Here is a 22,438-nt window from a genome sequence, read left to right on the forward strand (position 1 = left end):
TACGTATTCAAGGAGTTAAGTTTAGATTAAGTCAGACATAGGACGAAATGATGAGATAATTTTGATGTACGAAAATAATTAGGCGAAATTCTTTGTATTTATATAATATATATTATATAGATATAATATATATTATATTTATATTATATATATATATATATATATTATATAGATATAAAGAATTTCACCTAATTATTTTCGTGCAATGAAATTATCTCATCATTTCGTCCTATGTCTGACTTAATCTATACTTAACTCCTTGAATGCGTAATGAGTATAATTTACAGTGTATCTTATACTTATATATTTACACTAGCGGATCCTGACGTCGATAGCTCTTTAATGTTTGTTTTTCTTTATTTATATTTTTTAAACAATAATATCAGCAAAACTGTTTCTTTTAATTTGCAAGGGGGGGGGGGTTAAACCCCCCCCCCCAGGATCCGCCAGTGTATATGTATATTACATAATTTGAATATTTTGTTTTCAGATCAATGTGTGCTGTGTACTACAACTCAGCTATTGCGCCTATCGGTGAGTAAGAAATTGTTTTAAAATTTTATTAACATTTCTATAGCGGTAATATGGAGATGTATATAATATGTTGAAAATATTAAAATAGTAACATTTTAAATAATATGTTATATAATATCTTATTCGCGATTAATATTTTGACAAAAATCAGCTATTGTCAAAAATATTAATCGAATTAAAAATATTATAACATCTCTTTCTAAAAAAGGCATGTTAAGGCGATTCTCGCAAGTATTGTTGCATCTTTTCCTGCTGTTTCGATTCGCATTGTGCGTTATATTCGTAGTATCGAGAGGCTGTCATTGCGAGGATTAATAGTTTAACAGTTTGTTCAAAATAAAATAAAATAAAATAATGTGTTTTAAATAATATATTATAATACTTTATCCGCGATTAATATTTTTTGACAGAAATCAGCTGATAACTGTCAAGAATATTAATCAAGTTTAAAGTATTATAACATATTATTTAAAACATATTATTTTATTTAATTTTATTTTGAACAAACTGTTGAACTACTAACTCTCGCGATGACAGCCTCTCGATGCTACGAATATAACGCACAACGCGAATCTTGACAGCCAATGAGCATCGCGGAAAAGCGACAATAAATTTCGATATATGCCAGTATCGACTTTACATATCTTTTTTAGAAAAGGATATTTTGATCCAAGATTTATTTATCTATGTGTGTGCGTATATTAATCAAAATTATAGTCTTTAACTGCTTCAAAATTTTGATTTACCTTGAGCTCGCTGTCGTAATGATAACGATGCTAAATAAGAAAAGAAGATAATATATTTATATTGTTGATACAAAATAAATATGAAGAAAAAAGTACGATAGCATTGTATGTGTGTTCACGAGAAAGAAGAAAATAATTTTAATAACTTGCTCGATTCACAACGCATATGCGAGATACAATATAATTACTCCATACGCGCGTTGTAGAGGTAAATTGAGATTAATAATTAATAAGTAAATTATTAAGCTGTGCGCGATAGTGTTCTCGAGTATTCCCAAGTGCATCTGCAACCCGGCCCGAATAGCGATAGTTTCCATGACTGCGTGTCGCGAACCGGTGTAATTTCCGGAACTAGTTTGGACGGTGTGTTTTTGCCAGGGTAACAGCTTCGTTGGTCATTCTACACAAGCAAGACTTAACCAAAGAAAGCGATACTGTTAAATGATTACTAGTAGTCTGTCACATATTTATGTTTTTGAGTTTGAGAAACAGGGGATATACCATAATCAAAATTTATGTCCATCATTTTATTAAAAAATATATTTTTATAAAGAAAAAAACAATTCTTAAACAAATATACTGCACAAAAAATAATTATGCAATAGGAATTCAATGTCAATTACGTAATACACGCGAGTAGAAAAGTATTCACAACATTGAACGAAACGATTATTGTTAGTACATTTAGCTAAGAAGATATAGATTTATTAATTAATGCAACTAAATTATTAATCAATTTATAATTTATCTTTCTCTCTTTCCCAACAATGAAAATAGTGTCGCGCGCATAAGACTGAAAATTAGCTCGAATTTTATATCGAGATGCGAGAAAATTGATATTTCTCGTGATTGCGGCCGGGTAAAAATCCCAAAAAACAGCGAGACGCAACGTCGCGTCGCACAGAAAAAGGAACATAGCGACAAGAGAGAGTTCCTCCTAGTGACTTAAATGAACCGATCGTCGTCATTATAAGAGAGAGGAAGCGAATTTAATTTGAGCCTCGAATTACGCCGTCTGCAAAAATCACGGTATATACAAACGAACGGACCAACACGGGGATGTCCACCATTAGGAATTCCCAATTCAGGTCGTAATTATCGCTAATTGGACTGCGGATTATGCCCGTACGATATGTGAAACTCTCATCGTCCGAGGCGCAAATTATCGTCGCATGTGCTTCTATATACATATACATATATTTCTAAAAATTTCGAAAGACGCCGAAAGGTCGGCAGAATTATGTGCAAATAGAAAAAAAATTCTTTCAATTAACCCAGAGTGTACATTGGAGGCTGAAGGCTCTCTCTCTCTCTCTCTCTCTCTCTCTCTCTCTCTCTCTCTCTCTCTCTCTGTCTTCGACGAATCAAAAATTTCGCAATCGGAATTTTCGCCAAAAAATTTATCAAACGCAAAAAGTACTAAGTACCTCTTTTAATTTATTAGCGAAAAGAGGACGCGCCGAGTAATCGATCGAAATGAATTGATCGATCGATAGGCGATCGGAAACGATGCATTATCCCATGAGCTCGCGACTATGGTACCTCGGTGCGTGATTAGCGTCCACGGGGAAATCTACCGCAGACATGGATGCGAGCTAATGCCGATCCCCGTTAGAAACCCCCGATGTAACTAGTTTCGCTTCACACGATCCGAATCAATATCGCTCGTCTAAAATCGTCGCCTGGTCGAAGTATCTCCAATTATAGCAAACTTGTGTTCTCATTAATAGCGCGAGCGCTGGCGGTCGTAAATTTTTTTTGTCGCAGACACCGAGCTCGATTCTCTCTCGATGAAGATCACGAGATCCCGTTCGATGATACCTTCGCCGACGACGGTATCTTCCTGCCTTTTTTCGAAGAGTATTTCGGGAGTATTTCAAATCGCGCGTATAGAGAGAAAGCCGCTGAATCGGTCAATTACGTCGCCATGTTCGGCTGTGTCTATGTGCTCTGTTGGTCGACCATAGCGGTGGTGGATAAATCGGAATAGCCATCGGATTCTCTCCAGCGCCGTGGAAATGCACGGATAGTAGTAGCTAATTTCGTGGAACTTCTCGGAGAGGACATAAATTATCACATAAGAAAGAGTTATCGAGCAAAGTATTTTTTTGCATTTAGAGGAATCTTTTGTTAGAAAGACATGTGAGAGAAGAATTGTTCAGTTCGATCGCAGATCGTTATTTAAATAGATAAATTGAGATTAATTGGGAAATGTACAATTAATAATTATAGAACGATGAGTTTTTTTGTCAAGGAAATATTGATAAGATTTTTATCGAGAATTATATGTTTTAATGATAGAATTGATAGATAGAAGCAGCGGAGAAATATTTTTTCGATATTTTTTTGTACATATGATGATACATAAGGATATATTTATAAATAGCAAGAATTTTTTAAATTAATAATTAATAATATTATTTAATATATATTCAATATATACATATATATGTATATATTAATAGTATTATTATATATATATTATAAAATTTTATAATAATTATGTTTATTATTTCGTATAATCTCTATTTTATAGCTCTAGTTTATTATTTAATTGAATTGCCAATGCTCTGTGAGGACTTTTAAAAGCTTCGCAGAGTCGAGATCAATCATATATGCGGACTCTCGTTGAATAAATAACTTGTTAATTATCTTTCAATTAATTTTAATTAACATTCGATGTGTGCGTGACAATAATTCATAATATTCGATAAACTCTAATGTAACCAACCGAGAAATGATTGCGTGGAAATTCGACGTTAAACGGCGGAAATGCTTTCACTGCTTTAGATAAAACTTTTCCGTCGTGATTTACAGCGCGGAAATAAGTTTCATCGATATGAATGCGTGGTTTATAATACGCAAAATATTCTGGTTCATATATCACATCAGAAATAAAGATGGAATCGTGTTGATTGATAATGAAACATCCTTGCGTTATGCCTGGTATTTATCCGAACTCCGAAACCAAACACGAGCCAAATACGATTAATTAATTTTAAATATTTTTGCTTGCGCATTCGTTACATAATTTTCGGAGGATTGAAGCTGTGTAATTGGATCTCATGAATTCGCCAAGTACGGAATATAACGTGTAAAGAGGGTAAAGTGTTGCACTGATTTGTTTTGTTTTCAATTTACGGCAAATATTCACGGTAAAACATTGCAAACATCATTGTAAATAGAGACGGAATGTTAATGGCGAAATATTTCATGACTCAACAGCGTATTCAAATAAAACTTGTCCAATTTTCCAAACGTTTTTAATTTATTTCAGCGTAGTTATGTTCAAACATATACATATATATATAAAATGAATAATATTCTAGTTTGAGTTTTCTGAATGTGAATCGAAAAAATGATGTGTGCGCTTGCACTGAATATTTAATTCAGCATATCAAGAATATCCCTCGTATTGCACGCGCGTATCTAAACAAGGTGCACAAAGACATCACTCTCCGAAATTCACTCGAGAGACCCCAACATGCGTAAATCGGGTTTAACGAACAAAGATAAGACTGAATTATATCCGCGGTTATCTCGCGGCTGTACCTACAGAATGCTTGACCTTTGATATCAAGGGGGCATCGCTGCAAGGTGCAAACAGCAGGAACGATACCCCGGTATTCCGTTGGGCACAGGTGTATAGGTGCGGTCGAGTGTGCACCTCAAGCCGCAATGCTACCTTTGACCGATCAAGCAACGTAAATTCTGTGATTAGACCGAGAACAAAGCCGAGTCTCTAAGGAACCCCGGCTCGATCACAATCAACTGCAGCTGCGTCAAGACGATCGAATTCGGCTGGAAGATGGAGGGTGAGAGAGAATCCTTTGCAATACGAATCTTTCCATTCGAAGAGTCTCTCTCTCTCTCTCTCTCTCTCTCTCTCTCTCTCTCTCTCTCTCTCTCTCTCTCTCTCTCTCTCTCTCTTTCTTTCTTTTTCTTGCATTGTATTCTCTGGCACAAGAGATATTGTCAGATTTGATTTGTAAGATCAACCGGAGATGTTGCTTCCAAGATGTTTCTCATGGTGGTTTCTTATGGTCAATATTTGTGGAATACGTAACAATTATTTTGTCTCACAATCAGTAGTAACAGATCTTTATCCATTTTCTCACTTTACAACTTCGATTGCGTCTGTGTTATGCAAATTTTTCATTTAAATTTAATAGTGATCTGTTAAATTATAACGTACGATTTCTTAGATAAATTACATCTAAAATTTGCTGCAACGTGAGATTGAGATAAATATAATAAAATTATTTTTTATAAATATAAAATTATATTGAAATTATATTATAATTATATTAAAATTATATTGTAATTATATTAAAATTTATATTATAAATTGAATTATATTATAATATCTAAATTAGCCATAAGCATTATTTATAGCTAATTATTGTCACTTATTGTCATTATCTCGTCTCGTTTATTGAAATGATTTTAATCATTGTGAAAACGCAAATCTTTGTTCCTAGAATACTTTACTCGTGAAATTTAGAGAAGAATAAAACGTACTTTATTGCATCATTTACGCATCGATTTCGCATTTGAAAGAAGAAAATTCCTTGTCTATTGCGTATTGCTCTTCCGATTTCCGCGCTGAAGAGGTAGTTTTGTCGCGATCGGTATCGATTTGTGGAGAATTCGGTTTAAGAATCGATCGAGATTTTGAGAGAATCTAGTTTCTTTTGCCGCGTTGTGACTTGTATTGTCGATCGTGAAAACTATCTGGACCAAAAGAACATCCCGATAGTAGAAACGATGTAAAAGAATGCGAAAAGAAGAACCGCGATCTGCAATTTCTCGGCAATCCAAGAAGTGCATCCGCAAGCAACCAAAAATTGCTAAACTTGGACGAAAAATATTCTCGAACGATACTTGCGAAAAATCTAAAATATGATAGAATATCTCCACGCGAGTCCAAACTTAAGTTAAGCGGAAGTAAATCGGGGAAATAGAATAACGAGCAAGAAGTTCGGGAAAGTTTTCCAGCAACTTCCTGAACTGGATTAATAATCACGCGCTGATAAAGTTAATCTTACGAGTGTTCGCGCTATAAACGCTATGCACAGAAAATTATTTTCTTATATAGTGTAATTATTTTCTGAAATATTTTGTTGCAAAAATAATTTTAGCTATCTTTAATTTTTATTTCGATCAGTTTCGTAAATTGTCTTTAATTTTCATTTTAATCATTTTCATAAATTAACCTTAATTTTTATTTTAATCATTTGATAGAGTGTGTTTTTTCGATTTCGTCGATTAAAGAGATTTAATAATTATGCACGTGATTATTTGTTGCAATATGTTTGTAATAAGTACATGCAAGTTGATTGCATTTTCTTAAATAAACGACCATTTGCAATGGTTAAATTTCACAAATTACATCTCGCCTCGTTAGCCGGTTGTGCCAGTTGCGCTCTGATAGTGCAAAATCGGGCGAATCGAGGCAATCAGGTGCGTCACGTGGGATTTGCTGAGTCGTACGTGTAGAGGACACAACTCCCGCGAGACTTTTTGTGTACCCGATTTGCTCGAGAAACGCGAGGCTCTTTTTGCTGTGAGATTACATACGCGCCGTAACATGCAGGAATACATATCCAAACATGTGATATATATGCATGTGTATACAGGATGTACTCTGAAGTTTCGCTTCTATATATATATAATATAATGTCAAATAATATCATAATTCAAAATTGTAATATATATCCAACGGATGTAATTTAATTCATAAATTAATTTCTCGTAAAATAATAAAGCGCATAATCGTGAAAAAAATATTTGATTTAAACAAGTATCAAAGTTAATTACAAACAATACTATATTTTTCTACTGTCACTCTTATTAAATTGTTTTAATCGCAAAAAGATGCAGAGTTTTCTACGAAAAAAAATTAAGAATAACATACATTGTTAAAGATCTCCAGGAAAACCAAATGTCTGACCAATACTATATTTTTCTACTGTCACTCTTATTAAGTTGTTTTAATCGCAAAAAGAGGCAGAGTTTTCTCCGGAAAAAAAATTAGAAATAACATACATTGCTGTCAAAATTAAAGATCTCCAGGAAAACCTAATGTCTGACCAATACTATATTTTTCTACTGTCACTCTTATTAAGTTGTCTTAATCGCAAAAAGATGCAGAGTTTTCTGCGGAAAAAAATTAAGAATAACATACATTGTGGTCAAAATTAAAGATCTCCAGGTTTTTATATAATCGTGGATTTTTTTATAACATAAAAATTATTGACAACAGATGGTACTTTAGATCTGAATTGTGTGATTTATTTTATTATTATTTTTAAAATGTTAATGCATTCCATTAATAACGATAAAATTATGTTAATGGAGCGCAAAAAAATATTTCTTTGTGCAAAGATAATTTTTTAGTCACTAAGGCTGAAAAAACTGCATATTCAATAAAATACAAGCATCTATTATATAGGCTGATCCTCGTTAGTCGAGACGATTTTTAAAGCACTTAAAAAATCATGAATAAAAATTTATCAGTTCCTATTTTCTGTCCAATATTTATGCACGTATATATTTATATAATTAATTCTTTTAACGAAAAATATCGATAAAAGGGAAAGGGGGAAAAAACAGCCGTGATTATTTGTAGTATTTCATCAAATATCTGTTATCATAGTAAAACGTAATTTAAAAGCATCCTAAATATAGATATACGTATGCAAACTCTGTGCGTTCTCAATACGTTTTTTGGCCGGATAATATCGCGATATATTATACTTATATCTGTTCGCCATTGATATTCCGGCCGCGTAAAAGATGGCTTTTTCCCACAGGATAATATCCCTCGCAAAGATCCGCTCGCGGTGCTCCGCTCCAAGCCGTTTTCCACTCTGTTTCCTCTTGCACAGTAACCCGCTCGTATCTATTCGTGCGCTTCGCTGTACTTGAGAGAGCTAGCCTTACGTTGATAAGATATTCCTATTTGTCGCTAAACTTATTGTGATAAAATGGCCGATCGTTTCGCCGTTCGAATAAATTATCTGAATATTGTTTCGATATCGCCCAATTAAGTATCGATTTGATAAACCTCCTGTGCAATCCCCTGTTTTTGCAGACGCTCGTATTACAAAACATATCCGGGACAAAGTAGAAACCACGTACAATGTAGCGAGAGCTAAAAAATGGCTAGCCATGGTGCAGACATTTGAGAGTTTAATTTAGCGGCTAGCCTGAGGTCCAGAAAAAAATATAGCGGTCACAATTTTTCCCTAGCCTTTATCAGGATTTTTATCGCAGTTTGCCGCATATACTACACCAGTTTTGTATAAGCCTGGATTCTCTGAAATTTCACGGAATGCACTTTTTTTCATGTCATCCTTTAACAAAAACAGATAATTGAGATGAAATTGAGTTGTAATTGATTATACGGATTTGCTGTTATTACCTTTTATCTTCTTAATCTTTAACGATATTAATATCTTTGTGATAACTATCTTTGAGACGAAAAAGAGCAGGTTGTTGTTCAATAAAGTTAAAGCATCTTCAGGATTTCAATTCAATTGAATCGATCAGCTCAAAAGCCGATGTAAGTACCGAGAGAGATAAGCAGCAGGACTTCTTTCGTTCTTAAAGTGCAAAGCTTATAGTTTGCGAAGAAAAGAACACGAGTCTTTTTCTCTTGTAACCGCTATCTAGGTATCTACTTTTGGTTTGAAAACAGCATTTATGCTAGGTATTAGAACGCCAGAGCTAGATTCAATCGCACACTATCGCCACCAGCGAGCGTCGCGACCAGCATAATGATTTTTATTGGAGAGAATAAGGGAATCCGAGAAGGCGGATGCCTCGCGGAGATGTAGAGATATATAGCGCGAGCTAATCCCAGAAAATCTTCCCGGGCGTGCTTCCTAATATACGTGCGCATTTCGATTTCTGGACCGCAGATGAGATTAATGGCGAGATTCCCCGAAACGACGTACGGGCGGTCGAGCGGAGCGAATAATCCAAATTGCTAGCAGCCAGTTAGTTAGTCGGCGCTCCCACTAATCTCGACGATATTAATTCGCACGCGCGTACGGACATGCGTACACACACGCCATTCTCCTGCTGCAAGGATTCTGCGGGCAAGTAGTGCGGGTAGACGTTAAGGTGGACGGCTGGCGAGACCCGTGATGATCAAGTGTATAGTATAATAAACGGATCTGTCGACGTCAACGCCAGAAGGGGCCGGGAAGCAGGTGTCCCGTTCGTCCTCCTCGAAAGCAGGGACGCAGCGGGCGAAGTCGCGTGTTAAGATGTCCGGGATAATTGCGCGTTAATAGTGTCTAAACGTCGCAGGGTGGATAAAATGGAAGAGAAAAAAAACGTGAAAAAAACAAACAAAAACGAAAATATTTGATATCGATAAATATTTCTTTTAAAGGCCACAGTAAGAAAAAAAATGCAAATCAAAGAAATTAATTTAATGAAGATTCTATTAAATAAGATGTCGGCTCATATAAAATAATAAAAAAGTATTTTTAATTATTTAGGATATTTTAAAAAGTATTTTATAATTATTTGACTTATTTTAGAATTTTTTAAAATCATTATTATACTTTCAATGAAAAATCAATATATAATGTATGTATGAAAAAAACTGAGTGATCTTTAATACTTTTAAAGGTGAAAGTAGTTAATTAGCGGATATTCGCTTGTCATTTTACACACAAGTATAAGTACACTTATAGATTAATATGACACGTAACTTATTAGTAGTTTTTGTTTTAATATTTTTTAGAGAGAAAATTTTAATACTCTCTTTTAAAATAAATTTTATATATTATATTTCTTATATATACGGATATAAATGGTTTTTATGTATGCATATAGACGCTCTGGATTTCTCTCTCTCTCTTTTACATGAGAATCTTCTCAATTTAAAGTTAGAATATTAGAGTGTCTACGCGCGCGATGAGATAAAATTATGTTCTAATATAATCTTAAAAGTGGGTCACAATTGGATTTCTCAAATGTAATGAATCAAAAAACTTATGAAATGAAAAATTTATAGAATTGAAGATGCACAGTTTTAAAAATATAAAAGATAAAATTTAAAGCTTCTAAAAATTAAGAAAAAATGACTGAGATATTAAAGAATGTCTTATTTCAAAATTTCGTAATTTGATATTTAATGTAACGTGAATAATGATGATGAATTCAAAAATCCGTAAATGCGGAGAAATAAATTTTATTTCAGAAAAATAAATTTTAAAAACTTAATATCTAATATAAAAATCTGTAACATTAAATTAAATATCTCTCTGTAATTTAGAAAATAAAAATATTATACAAATTTTAAGATAAATCACGTATGTTCTCTTTCATTATCTTGATTACAATTAGACAATAAAGTTTTAATAATTTTGATAATCTAGTAATATAAAACACAATTCTATTTTACTTATATAAAGCAATTAATTGTACGCTGAAAATAACACATATTGTGACGATATAAAAATATCTGTGCGATATCAATATAATAGTAGAAAGAATGAGTTATCAAATGATCAAGAGAGAATAAAATCGATAGTACATATGCTATAAAATATCGTGCATTTTTTCTTGACAATTTGAGTATTCTCCGGTGATCAATAAGACTCTCGTTGATTTCAAAAGCGTTAATTAAATACACGTTTATTATTATTATTCACGTCATTCATCATAATGATAAAGTCTATTCGTATGCCTTCTTCTCTTTTACTTTGAATATAAATGTTCGGTTTGATGCGCGTCAGAACAATGCAAAATAATACATCTGCATATTACGTTCTGCTTATTATTATGCCTGCCGTCGGAGGTAACATATGAACCATCTACAGTATAATAAACGAATCAGTCTCCGTCAACGCCGCAGGGGAGAGCCGAGAAACAGGTGTCCTGTCTGCGATGTCGTGCGTAAATAAATGATGCGTCCATCCTCACAATCACATTTACAAGTTGCGCGATACTTTCTTGAGGTCACATCATTTCGGTTGTATTTTAACAAAAGCGGCATACACATCATTTATAAAACCGATAGACTGTCGATATCTACAAGATATTGTTATACGTCGTATTATTTTGGCGAGAGTTTCACATTTTCCATTATTCCATCTTTTCATATATTTGAAGTGACATGAGAAGTATAAAGAAATTATGAGAAATAAAAAATTATTTAAATTTAGAAAAAATTAAATGTAGCCGTGAAGAATTTATTATCTTAACATTGTATTACATCATCCTAAAATTAAACTTTACATAAAAATGTTAATTTAAAAAAAATATGAACCAAATTACATAACCCAAATCATTAAAAGCACTATCGCTTCTAATATTATATTGACAATATACAAAACATATATTGCTATTTCAGCAATTTATTTTGAAAACAGTGTAATCCAGATTTTGACACACAAATGCATACACATACATTGTATTGAAGCGAGAATTTCAGCAAAAATTTATATATTTTTCACAACGTAATCAAAACTTTATTTATTTTCAAAATAAGCAATTTATTTCTGCAATATTGCCTTGATTGTCAAATTTTGCAATCAATAAATAGTCGAATCATACACACGGTCACGTGGTCTACATACTCCACGTACGCTACGATTAGATATCATCTGAATCACGTATACCTATACAGAGTATACAGGGACACGCTCCGAGCAATAATTATCACTTAGAGATTGCACGGACAGAGACAAAGCTTAGATACATGCTGGATGTCTCGACGCAGACATTTGTTATCCCACCTGTCACTTGACTCACGTCGCGACTCCTATCTGGCTCGTCTATCACTGGGATAGATATCTCGATTATGCTCTCTGAATGTACCTCGTGTATGCGGGTAAGTTTATGAGGTGAGCGCGCGCGCGCAAATTTTGGTCACGTTGCGAATGATCAATGAATCTATTCTATTTCGAATCCGTCTTCACTCAAACTGTTCTCCGAAAAGTGCATAATTCAGACGATAAAATTGTATACCGCAAAATGAATGAGAATAAATTAGAATTGTAGAGGTTTGAGTTAATCTAGCTTAATTGTAGTTGCAGCTAAAAAAAGATAGTTCATGAAAGATGAATTTATAAGAACTTCTTGAAACACCTTGTATGAGACTTTCTTGAAAAATGACGAATTTGAAGAATATTTTGAATCGTATAAAATATACGATTGAAAGAAGAGTACACTAATAAAATATAATTATTTCAAAACATAATTATTCATTAAAAAGAGAGAATTGATCCTTGAAACATCCTCAAACATTCTGCTGCATTAATAATAATAAATCTTTTTTTAATGATTTTTTCTTTTATATAAATTGTCTTATTTATTCGTTGTCTTTAGAGATTAACGAGATTATTAATTTTAAACTCGCAGGTCTTTCCAATCTTTCCACGATTAATCATACTACTTAATTTTGTCATGTCTTGATATATATAAAATCAAGTGAAATATTGTGTGTGTTGTCGTAAAAAATAAGGTAATAACATAATAATATAATCTCTCTTTCTCTCCAAAAATTAATTTTTTTACTTCGAGAAATTTTTCGTATGCCCAATCATCGTTTAAAAATGCATATGCTTATCATTTTTGTACGCATAGTAAGAAAAGCGTAAGCAAAGTTAATAGAAGTATGTAGCTTTCACATCAATGCTATCATTTTCCATGCTCTTTGCATGGAATTTTTATTCTCATTCAGAACGATAATTGTACGCTTGTAATATTTAATGCGAGAAAAGAACGCCGGCAATGCCTGTTTCCGGGTGTGCAATTGGTCGGCATCGGAAGAGGTCAGCCAGACGACGGATAAGCACCAATTATTAGAGTTACCAGAACGTGTATCGTTCGTTATCCGATTAAGGTGGCTGAAAAGAAATCCGATAGGAATCCGATGAGGCTTGCTAGCCGGAGGTAAAGCCATTACCGCTCTACGGCATCGGGAAACGTATGAGCGTGTCTACTGGTGCAAGAATGTTTCAGTATTGCTACAGTAAAGTGCAATAACGGCGTTCGTTAAGAACATTTTTAACATGTTGTCGAGGTTTTTCCTTCAGTGACCGACATTGTTGGTACCATGGTATGATATAGAAAGATGTGCTCCGAAGAAATTCAATACTGCAAATTACATTTGCTTTCCATTTTATATTGAAACAGATTTCGGCGAAAGATAGTAATTTAATTTGGTTAAATAAAGGCAATAATAGTTATATCGATGAGAATTTTGTTGCATCAATAGACTCGTCTCCTATTCAGAAAGATTAAGATAGTTGCTATATGTATTATTCGTTTTAGATTTCTCCTAAGATGTGTAAATTTCTAAGTCGATAAATCAGAGAAATAAAGAGAGAGAAAGGTCTATTTAATTTGCTAAATTTTTTTATGTAATCAGATATATTTAAAATTACAGATCTATAAACTAGCAGATTTGATATTTTCTAAATTTATATATCGAAAAAAAATCTAATTGAAATAAGAATCAATTTTAAATCAATCATTTAAAAGTGTTACATAAAGGCATAATTATTGCATTTGCATTCATATGTTTGCGCGAGTCCATATTTAGCACATAGCGTTTATATCTCACAAAGGGCGTAATTAATCTGCAAATGAATATAGATACCGCGTTTATGGTGCACCATAGCTGGATTACGGAACAAGCAAAACATTAATACTAAAAGTTGAGTTGAAGGCGTAATATGATTCAGTGTATAAATTATACACAAAGTGCACTGTCGTTGATTTGACCAACATAAACGTTCATAATACGTCACACAGATTTAAAAACATTTAAATTAATATTAATCACACAAACTGTATAGCACAGTTTACCTAAGATTATGGATTTCTTCCTTCAAATATCTCTATATTTATATTTATCGTATTCTTAATATCATATAGTTTTATATTATGTCCAAGCAAGAGACTAAACAAATTTATTTATTAAAACATTTATTTATTAGTAAATAAATAATTTATTTATTAATAAATAAATAAATATTTATTTATTATTGTAAACTGTTCTCAAATCACAACAATTGCAAAAGCAATATGCATATATGTAGAAACGGTATCAATGAAATAAGTATACGATAACGTTGCATGTTATGCTGTAAGCGATTTACGCTCACAAAGCTTTCACCGCAAAGCTTCGGGATAATTGCTTGCCAAAGTCCTGCTGCCGTTTGAGCGTGCTGCCGTCTCGATAGTACGACGTTAAAGACGCGTTTTCTATCGGCAAAATTCGTAGTTCACTTTCTCGCGTCTTCTGCTTTTGTGGTTTCGACGTTTTCCTACATTCTGTGCTTCTCTGCAAATTGCATGATACCGCACTGGCATCGAAAAATCGCCTTGAGAAAAAGTAAAGTGAAGACACAAGGGCGCTGCTTTGTTTTCCATTCTAGGGTCTAGCAGCACTGATTTCAGGCCAGAAAGACGTTTATTGCTGATTTCTTTGAGAGTTGGACAGATTGCGAATAACGAAAGATGAGGAAAAATTGTGAAAATAAAAATAACTCTGTATTTTAGAGCAGAAAGAATTTAAAAATGGCTCGATATGTACAAAAGGAGTAATCACACAACAATAAAACAAATAAAATCAATATTCTGTTGCAATTGCAATTAAGTTGTGAAAAATTGCATTTCTTAAATATCAGATCGTACAATCTTTCTTACTGTGCGATCCTTATTTCGCCTAAGTATTTTTTTTATTTCGCAATGTGTTTAGTAATTTATGATTATTTATGAAATGTAATAAGATTACGTATTTTGTTAAATAGTGTTTCTCCGCGCAACATTTATCTCCTTAGCGCAACTTTCTTATGCCAGTTTAATTAGAACGATGAATGGATAAAATTTATTACCACGCTGGAAATAGTGGATGTGGATAATTTCGTAGTGCAATCTTGCATTGCGAAAGTTCGGCTGAGATTTAAATAATTTATGACATTCAATATGTCATAATTCTATCTAATAATATTTTCGAAATTACACGTTTAGCATCTACATCATATATATGTATATTATCTTAATTTTTGCCACTGCACACTAATATATTATCTGATGCAAATTTCTATACGTGTGATTGAAAAATCACACGTATAGATCATGTTTATATAATTTTTAATATGATATGATTTTTTAGAACAATTATGTGTATATACATTTTTCCAAAGTTGAAAATAAGACTGAACATTTTCGTGTCGCACAATCTTTTACACTCAATGTGATTTCTTGACGATTATTACAAGAGTCACATGGTGCTTCGCAATTTTCAACGATCGTGTGAACGAAGTGAGAAAAACGAGCTTGAAAGTCATGGGATAAAGGCGAATTTTCGTCGATGTTAACACGAAAGCGAAGAAGTTTGAGAAAGAATAGCGTTTATTTCGTTCTCTCTAAAAAGAAAAGACCGCGACCAGGAAGAGGGAAAGAAAAAAAATAAGAGCCGTCGCGCGTTTTATCATTTTTCTTAAACGTAAAATCGCCGGTAAAAAAAGATGAGGAGGACGGTTATAAATCGTAAGCCTGCATGAATGCACGAACTCTACGATCCTTTGCGCCTCGGTAATAAAACGCGCCCAAAGCATTCCCTTCTCAACCTCAGATCTCTGTTCCGTTTCTTCCCTCAAGTCTTGTTTTTCGCCAAGCGTCGATCCGTGGAATCTGTAGAGGCGGTGAATCGACTAAGATTTCTTTCTTTCACACCTTTCGACCATTCATAATATCCAGAATAAATCTGAACTTCTGATTTCTGGTACGCTTACCGCGTGACATTTAAAAAAGTACGAATAATTCTATATTGTGTTTAATGAGAAGGATTTATAGCTCTATGTTTCTATATCTACGTTTATTTTTCTTCCCAAATTTTCATATTATAGATGTATATAAAAAAATTATTATAATGGAATCATTATAAATAATATAATTATTACATAAATAATAATTTTTCTGTTTAGATAATAAAAAATTTGCATATATAAATATTCTCATATTCTCCATATGTTATTTTCTGTTGATAATGCAAGATGATATTACATTGTCTTACAATAAAATAACATTTACATCGTATATGGAATGTTTATTGCATAAAAAATATAATTTTTGTTATATATTTGCATACTACAACAGACATATATTATATCGATCGAAATAAAAAAAATATATATATCATTAATTTCGAAGTTCCATCGAGAAATGGTTCTATTAGCTCAGACATAGCAATAACCAGCATTTACCCATTCCCGACATCGGACGTAAGTAAGCAAAAAGATATCGGATTACACGACTAGACGACTCGAGTGCTCCTGGTGTTTGCAGTAGCACCCCCAAGTGTGTCGACCGAAAAGCAGGGGTAGGAATGGGCAAGGGCGGCCAAGCGGAAAAACGGAGGGAGCGAGCCACCTTGCGAATTTGTTAGGTGCACATGCAGCGTGACTGTTTTACTTCACCCCTGAAACTTATTTCCGGAGAAGGATCACGATTAACCGAATAAACACTATAAGAAAGCCGCGAAAACATTGGATTTTTCCGATTTTACGTTCATCAGAATCTACTTCTTATCTCTTTTTAATGCATTGTAAAATATTCACATTTCTTTCTTTGTAATAGAATATATAATAAGGAAAATATATGGCGTGAATTAATTATCTTGTGCGTTCTATGTGTGCATTTAATTCGCATAAATTATCATACTTCACAATGATAGTAAGGATGTTATTAAGGACAGATAAAATGAAAGATAAGAGTACTAGTAGATCATTCGGGATAGAATCGTACGAAGTGCCGACATCGCGTTTCCGGAGCGTTGACGGAGCAAAACTGCCGTTTCTTTCGCGGGCGCAGAGAATAACGAGCCTGCGGAGGCAAAAAACAGTAAAGACACGATAATGTCGAGGGTGGACCGGAGAGATCTCGAGCAAAAAGAGGGAAAGAGAGAGATCTTGTGCACAGAGAGAAAGAGAGAGGATGGAAGACGGCGGAAGGATGCGTCGGAAGAGTGGTAGAAAGGCACAAAGGGAGAAAACTGGGCCGAGGGCACAAAGGGACGAGCAATCAACTCGCTGCGGTTGACGAACGTGACTTTGGTTTCTTGCTTTCGATAGATAGAAAAGGGGAAACGATTTTTCTCTTCTAATGAGACATTACGGATTACGGATCCTTGATGATCTCGAATAATTATAGTACGTAGGAATACAGTAAGTTTAGAATTGAATAAGGCAACGTATATAGTACAATATATTTTGGATGCACACACACACACAAAATGTGGTTATTAAACATGATAAAAATTCGTTAAGGCAAAAAGTTTTAATATTGTATTGATAACTATGTAATAGAAACATATGACTTTTATAATAAGAATAATCAGATTCTTCAAAGATTTTAATTAAAAAATTTTTGTGTCTTTATAATTGCACTAATCAAAAATAGATGAATTAATTATAGAATTAAAAATATCTAGAACAAGACTTATTGATAATTTTGCGTATTTCATATTAAAATGATATGATAGCTGCAAACAATTTTAAAGCTGTAAAATATAACAGACATGATTTTATCGATTAATAATTATGAAAATAACGAACGGCTGGAAGAATTGTAATGTTGACGTTTGTAAGCAGATTTTTAAAATTCGCGAAAAGATAAAGCTTAATCTTCTTTTATGCATTTCAAGGCATTTAGAGCGTGGAAAATGTTTGAAAGCGCAAAAAGCGCTTCAGTGTGATAAATTTTATTGCTATGCTCTTCTCTTTTGGAAGCATCATTTCCATTGTTAAAGTCACAGATCGCTTTGTTCTTCCTTCGCGAATTTTGCTGATTCACCGATAAACCGTGAAGTCCATCCGGCTCCCTTCGTCACACCATTTTTTCGTCATTTAATAATCGCTGTCTGTCCCTCTATCGACATAACTTTTAATTTAAGTTCCGCATTTTTTACATGCACTAGAACAACACAAGCGCACGCTATGCGCGCACCATTCTTCAGTTTTATGTAAAAAAAAAAATAATATTTTTAAAAAAATAATATAAAGTTTGTTTAAACTTAATTAATATTTTTTCACAGAAATTAGCTGATTAAAGCGTTAATTTGCTAATTAAATTTAAAAATACTAAGATGTTAAAAAATTAAAATAGTAATATGTTATAATACTTTATTTTTAATTAATATTTTTTGACAGAAATCAGCTGATAACTGTCAAAAATATTAATCGAGTTTAAAGTATTATAACATATTATTTAAAACATATTATTATTTTAAAAATTAATTAGCAAATTAACGTTTAAATCAGCTGATTTCTGTCAAAAAGTATTAATAAAGCGAAAATTTGATAATTAAATATTCTAGCTTACATATTTATATTTATATTGTGTATGTTATAATGCGAAATAATACGATTATTCTAATATTCTAATATATGTATGTATTTTATTTGTTACAGATAGCAGTGCGATTCACGCGTCGTGTCGGAAGTGCCGTGTAAAGTTTCGCGTGTCGGGAGTGCCGTGTAAAGTGTCGGACAAGCGTAATTATTCGTGTTTTCGCGAGTGTCGTGAGTGCTCCGAAGGACCAAGAGAGGAGGAGGAGACCCGGGGAGGCATCGGGCGACAACGGAGCAACTGTGAGGTATGCAATATAAAAACATTTTTTTTAAATAAAATATTCGACACACACATATGTACACATATATACATAATTTGAATATTTTGTTTTCAGATCAATGTGTGCTGTGTACTACAACTCCGGTATTGTACGTATCGGTGAGTGAGAAATTATTTATTTTATAACATTTTTATAGCGGTAATGGGGATGTATATAATATGTTGAAAATATTAAAATAATGTTTTAAATAATATGTTGTAATATCTTATCCACGATTAATATTTTTTGACAAAAATCAGCTGATAATTGTCAAAAATATTAATCCAATTAAAAATATTATAACATATCTTTCTATAAAAAAGGCATGTTAAGTTGATTCTCGCAAGTATTGTTGCATCTTTTCCGCAATGCTGATTGACTGTTTCGATTCGCATTGTGCGTTATATTTGTAGCATCGTGAAGTTGTCATCGCGAGGGTTAGTAGTTTAATAGTTTGTTCAAAATAAAATAAAATAAAATAATATGTTTTAAATAATATGTTATAATACTTTATTCGCGATTAATATTTTTTGACAGAAATCAGCTGATAACTGTCAAAAATATTAATCGAGTTTGAAGTATTATAACATATTATTTAAAATTAATAATATTATTTTATTTAATTTTATTTTGAACAAACTGTTAAATTGCTAACCCTCGCGATGACAACCTCTCGATGCTACGAATATAACGCACAACGCGAATCTTGACTGCCAATGAGCATCGCGAAAAAACGACAACAATAAACTTCGATATATGCGAGTATCGACTTTACATATCTTTTTTAGAAAAGGAAAGGAAAAGTGCGGTTCATGTAGAACAGTCGAATACCAACACGAATTGATCCGATTTCGATAGTTTTGTATTTTATAATTAAGACCATTGTGTGAAGTCATTGCTTATTCAGATATAAAAAAAATTTCTATAATTCGTTTTGTATATGAAATTCATTTCGTAAATTATTTTCTCTCACGCTGTGATAATAAAATAAAATTTTTCTAAAAAAAATTTTTAGTGTAAAATTAAAATAATGTTACGGTTCAAATTTTCTTCGAGAAAAGATATGCTTCTTATACTTGTCAAAGAATACGCTTTCTATGGTAGCGTATGATGCAAACCTTACGAAAGTACCAGCCGGTACAAGATACATATGCAGCATTCCATTTTGTGTCGCGCGGGTTGGAAAAGAAATTTCAGACATGGTAAAGTTAGGTTTCTCATCCTGTGTATTACACGCTGGAAATGTAATCTCTTCTCGCTATCCTCATGTCACGAGTTTTGTAGGAGATTCGCCCAACAATTCTCCCCCCGGTATAACACCCTTGTATCTTTATACGCAATACGCGAATATTGCAAGTGTGCGCGCGACATGATGAGACGCGTGCGTTCTCGATTTATATGCGTATGCACTCTTGTGTACGCACGAATTCGCATACGTATACAATGTATTTCTCGCAGCCTTTGGCTCGAAGCTATTCGAAAGCTTTATTCGAAGAGACTCGCTTTTAACCCGCCGGGAGAAACTCGACGCTAGAGAAGCGCGATGGAATGTTGGAGCTCGTGTTACAACCGCGTTTTCGATGCGTGTTTTCCAGTTGCCAGTTGATCAGAAAAATGGGAAACAGATTCGATCGCGTGTGCACGAGAATTTTAATTTTGAATTGCGGCATTAGCTTGTTGAATTTAGGCAATTTTATTGATATTAGCTAATAGACAAACATGTGTGTGTGTGTATATTAAATTGAATTGTTCAGACACACACAACAATTACAATTTTTGTTCTTTTTTAAATGACAATCTTTTATTTAATAATGATATGTGAAGCTATGGGATGTACAAGTAACATTATTGGAGAAATTATATTATCAGAATTAAAGAGCTAAAATGTTCTTTCTCATACACGTATACATGTAACGTATTTAAAGATGTAAATTACTATGTATTACATTTGCACGTTACTCTAATTTCGCATGCATTATGTATTATGTTATGAACAATCGTACAACAGTAATACATGAAAAAAAAAAAAAAATATATATATATATATGAAGCGAATTTATATTTTAATTTTCTCGAGCGAATTTAATATTTAATCTGTCAATTAATTAGAACACGTCCGAGATTTTCAGCGGTACGATTGGCAAATGATAATTGGATATCGACGGAATTCATGTGAGTGAGCATTTGTTTTAAATTACTTGCCTTTCCGCGGTGCATATTTAAATAACCTGCAATTTACACATCATGTAGATTTGTACTAATTTGTATCATATACACGACTGTGTTTTATTTATATCATATGCATGATTGTGTTATATTGAAATAATTATATCGACAGGACACAACGCGTGATCGGTAAAGTTGAATGGCAATTAATAAATTGATTTCGACATGCGTTGTTATTAATTCGCACACGAGCGGAGAGATACGAACATATTTGAGCTTTTTCCATAAAAATTATATCGCAAGTAATTATATACGCTTATTAATATATTATTTAATTCAGTATCCCGCGCTGTATATATGCAATTATTTCGATATCAAATAAAATTTACATTTTTATATAAATTAAAAATTGCATTATTTTGTAAAATATGGTGTAATAAATTGTTTGAAACGGTTGTGTATTCATTTATGCAGAAAAAAATTTGCAATTATTTCAATATATGTATATATTTTGATTAAAGAAACTTATCGTATTTTTATTCGTTCTTATTAAATTAAAATTTTAATTTTATAAAATAATTTACTACATTAAATATGATATATTTTACGAAAGGATTTTTAAATATTTCCATATAAATATATACATCTTGTTATCTGATACTTAATTACTTATATATCGTGTCTAATATTTAATATCATATATCATATATACAGCAGATACAATATCATTTTCAGTTCCAGTAAAAAAATATATTTCATATTCAAGCATAAAAATATATTTCGTAATAATAATTATGCAGATATTTTGCAATATTCTTGTAAAAAATATTTTTGTCTCATTCGGTTCCTACTATATATAGAAATGTGTCCTATATACTTATAGAAACGAAGAAAAATCCAAGAGAGATTAAAAGATTACAAGAGAAGTGACAGTATTAATATTATGTAAATGATAAGGATGAGCAGCTCAGGGCACCAAAAAGTAGCAAGCGCAGAAAAAGTATCTCATTTGTGCATTAATTTAAATATTTTAATAACTTATATTGTTCGCGTCTCTCCGACTCAGCTTTTAATTTATTAATTTTTTTTGGTGATAGATATAAATTTTACATAAGTTAGAAAAGGAAGCTGCTTAAAAAGTGACTAGCTTAGCCGATATAATAAAACTGACTCTGAAAAGTGAGACTGAGAAAATACAAAGTATTATGCGAAAAAAAAGTTGCAAAGCAGGATCCCTGTAATAAAGCAGAAACGCAGCGAATGGCAAACAAAATGCGTGAAAACAACGACGGATGGATGGCTCGCAAAGAGAAAGAGATGCACATTACAGAGCAATAGACGGACT

At 32.6% G+C, this 22,438-nt stretch overlaps 2 protein-coding genes across 22 annotated transcripts in view; one reads left to right on the forward strand and one right to left on the reverse strand.

Annotated features, from left to right (window-relative positions):
- Positions 1-22,438, reverse strand: part of LOC145936300 (CUGBP Elav-like family member 1-A) — a 384,349-nt gene that overhangs the window by 112,278 nt on the left and 249,633 nt on the right. The gene's annotated exons all lie outside the window — the stretch shown is intronic.
- LOC145936302 (uncharacterized) overlaps positions 1-22,438 on the forward strand; it is a 64,375-nt gene that overhangs the window by 29,630 nt on the left and 12,307 nt on the right. Inside the window, exons 3-5 of the mRNA XM_083038389.1 lie at positions 491-534; positions 18,728-18,912; positions 19,003-19,046. Coding sequence (XP_082894515.1) covers positions 491-534; positions 18,728-18,912; positions 19,003-19,046 — 273 coding nt within the window. The remainder of the gene's footprint in view (positions 1-490; positions 535-18,727; positions 18,913-19,002; positions 19,047-22,438) is intronic.

The sequence above is a fragment of the Prenolepis imparis genome, unplaced genomic scaffold, assembly GCF_030444845.1.
Source record: "Prenolepis imparis isolate NDT839.2.m4 unplaced genomic scaffold, iyPreImpa1.0 SCAF_5, whole genome shotgun sequence".
In the NCBI taxonomy this organism is placed as follows: domain Eukaryota; kingdom Metazoa; phylum Arthropoda; class Insecta; order Hymenoptera; family Formicidae; genus Prenolepis; species Prenolepis imparis.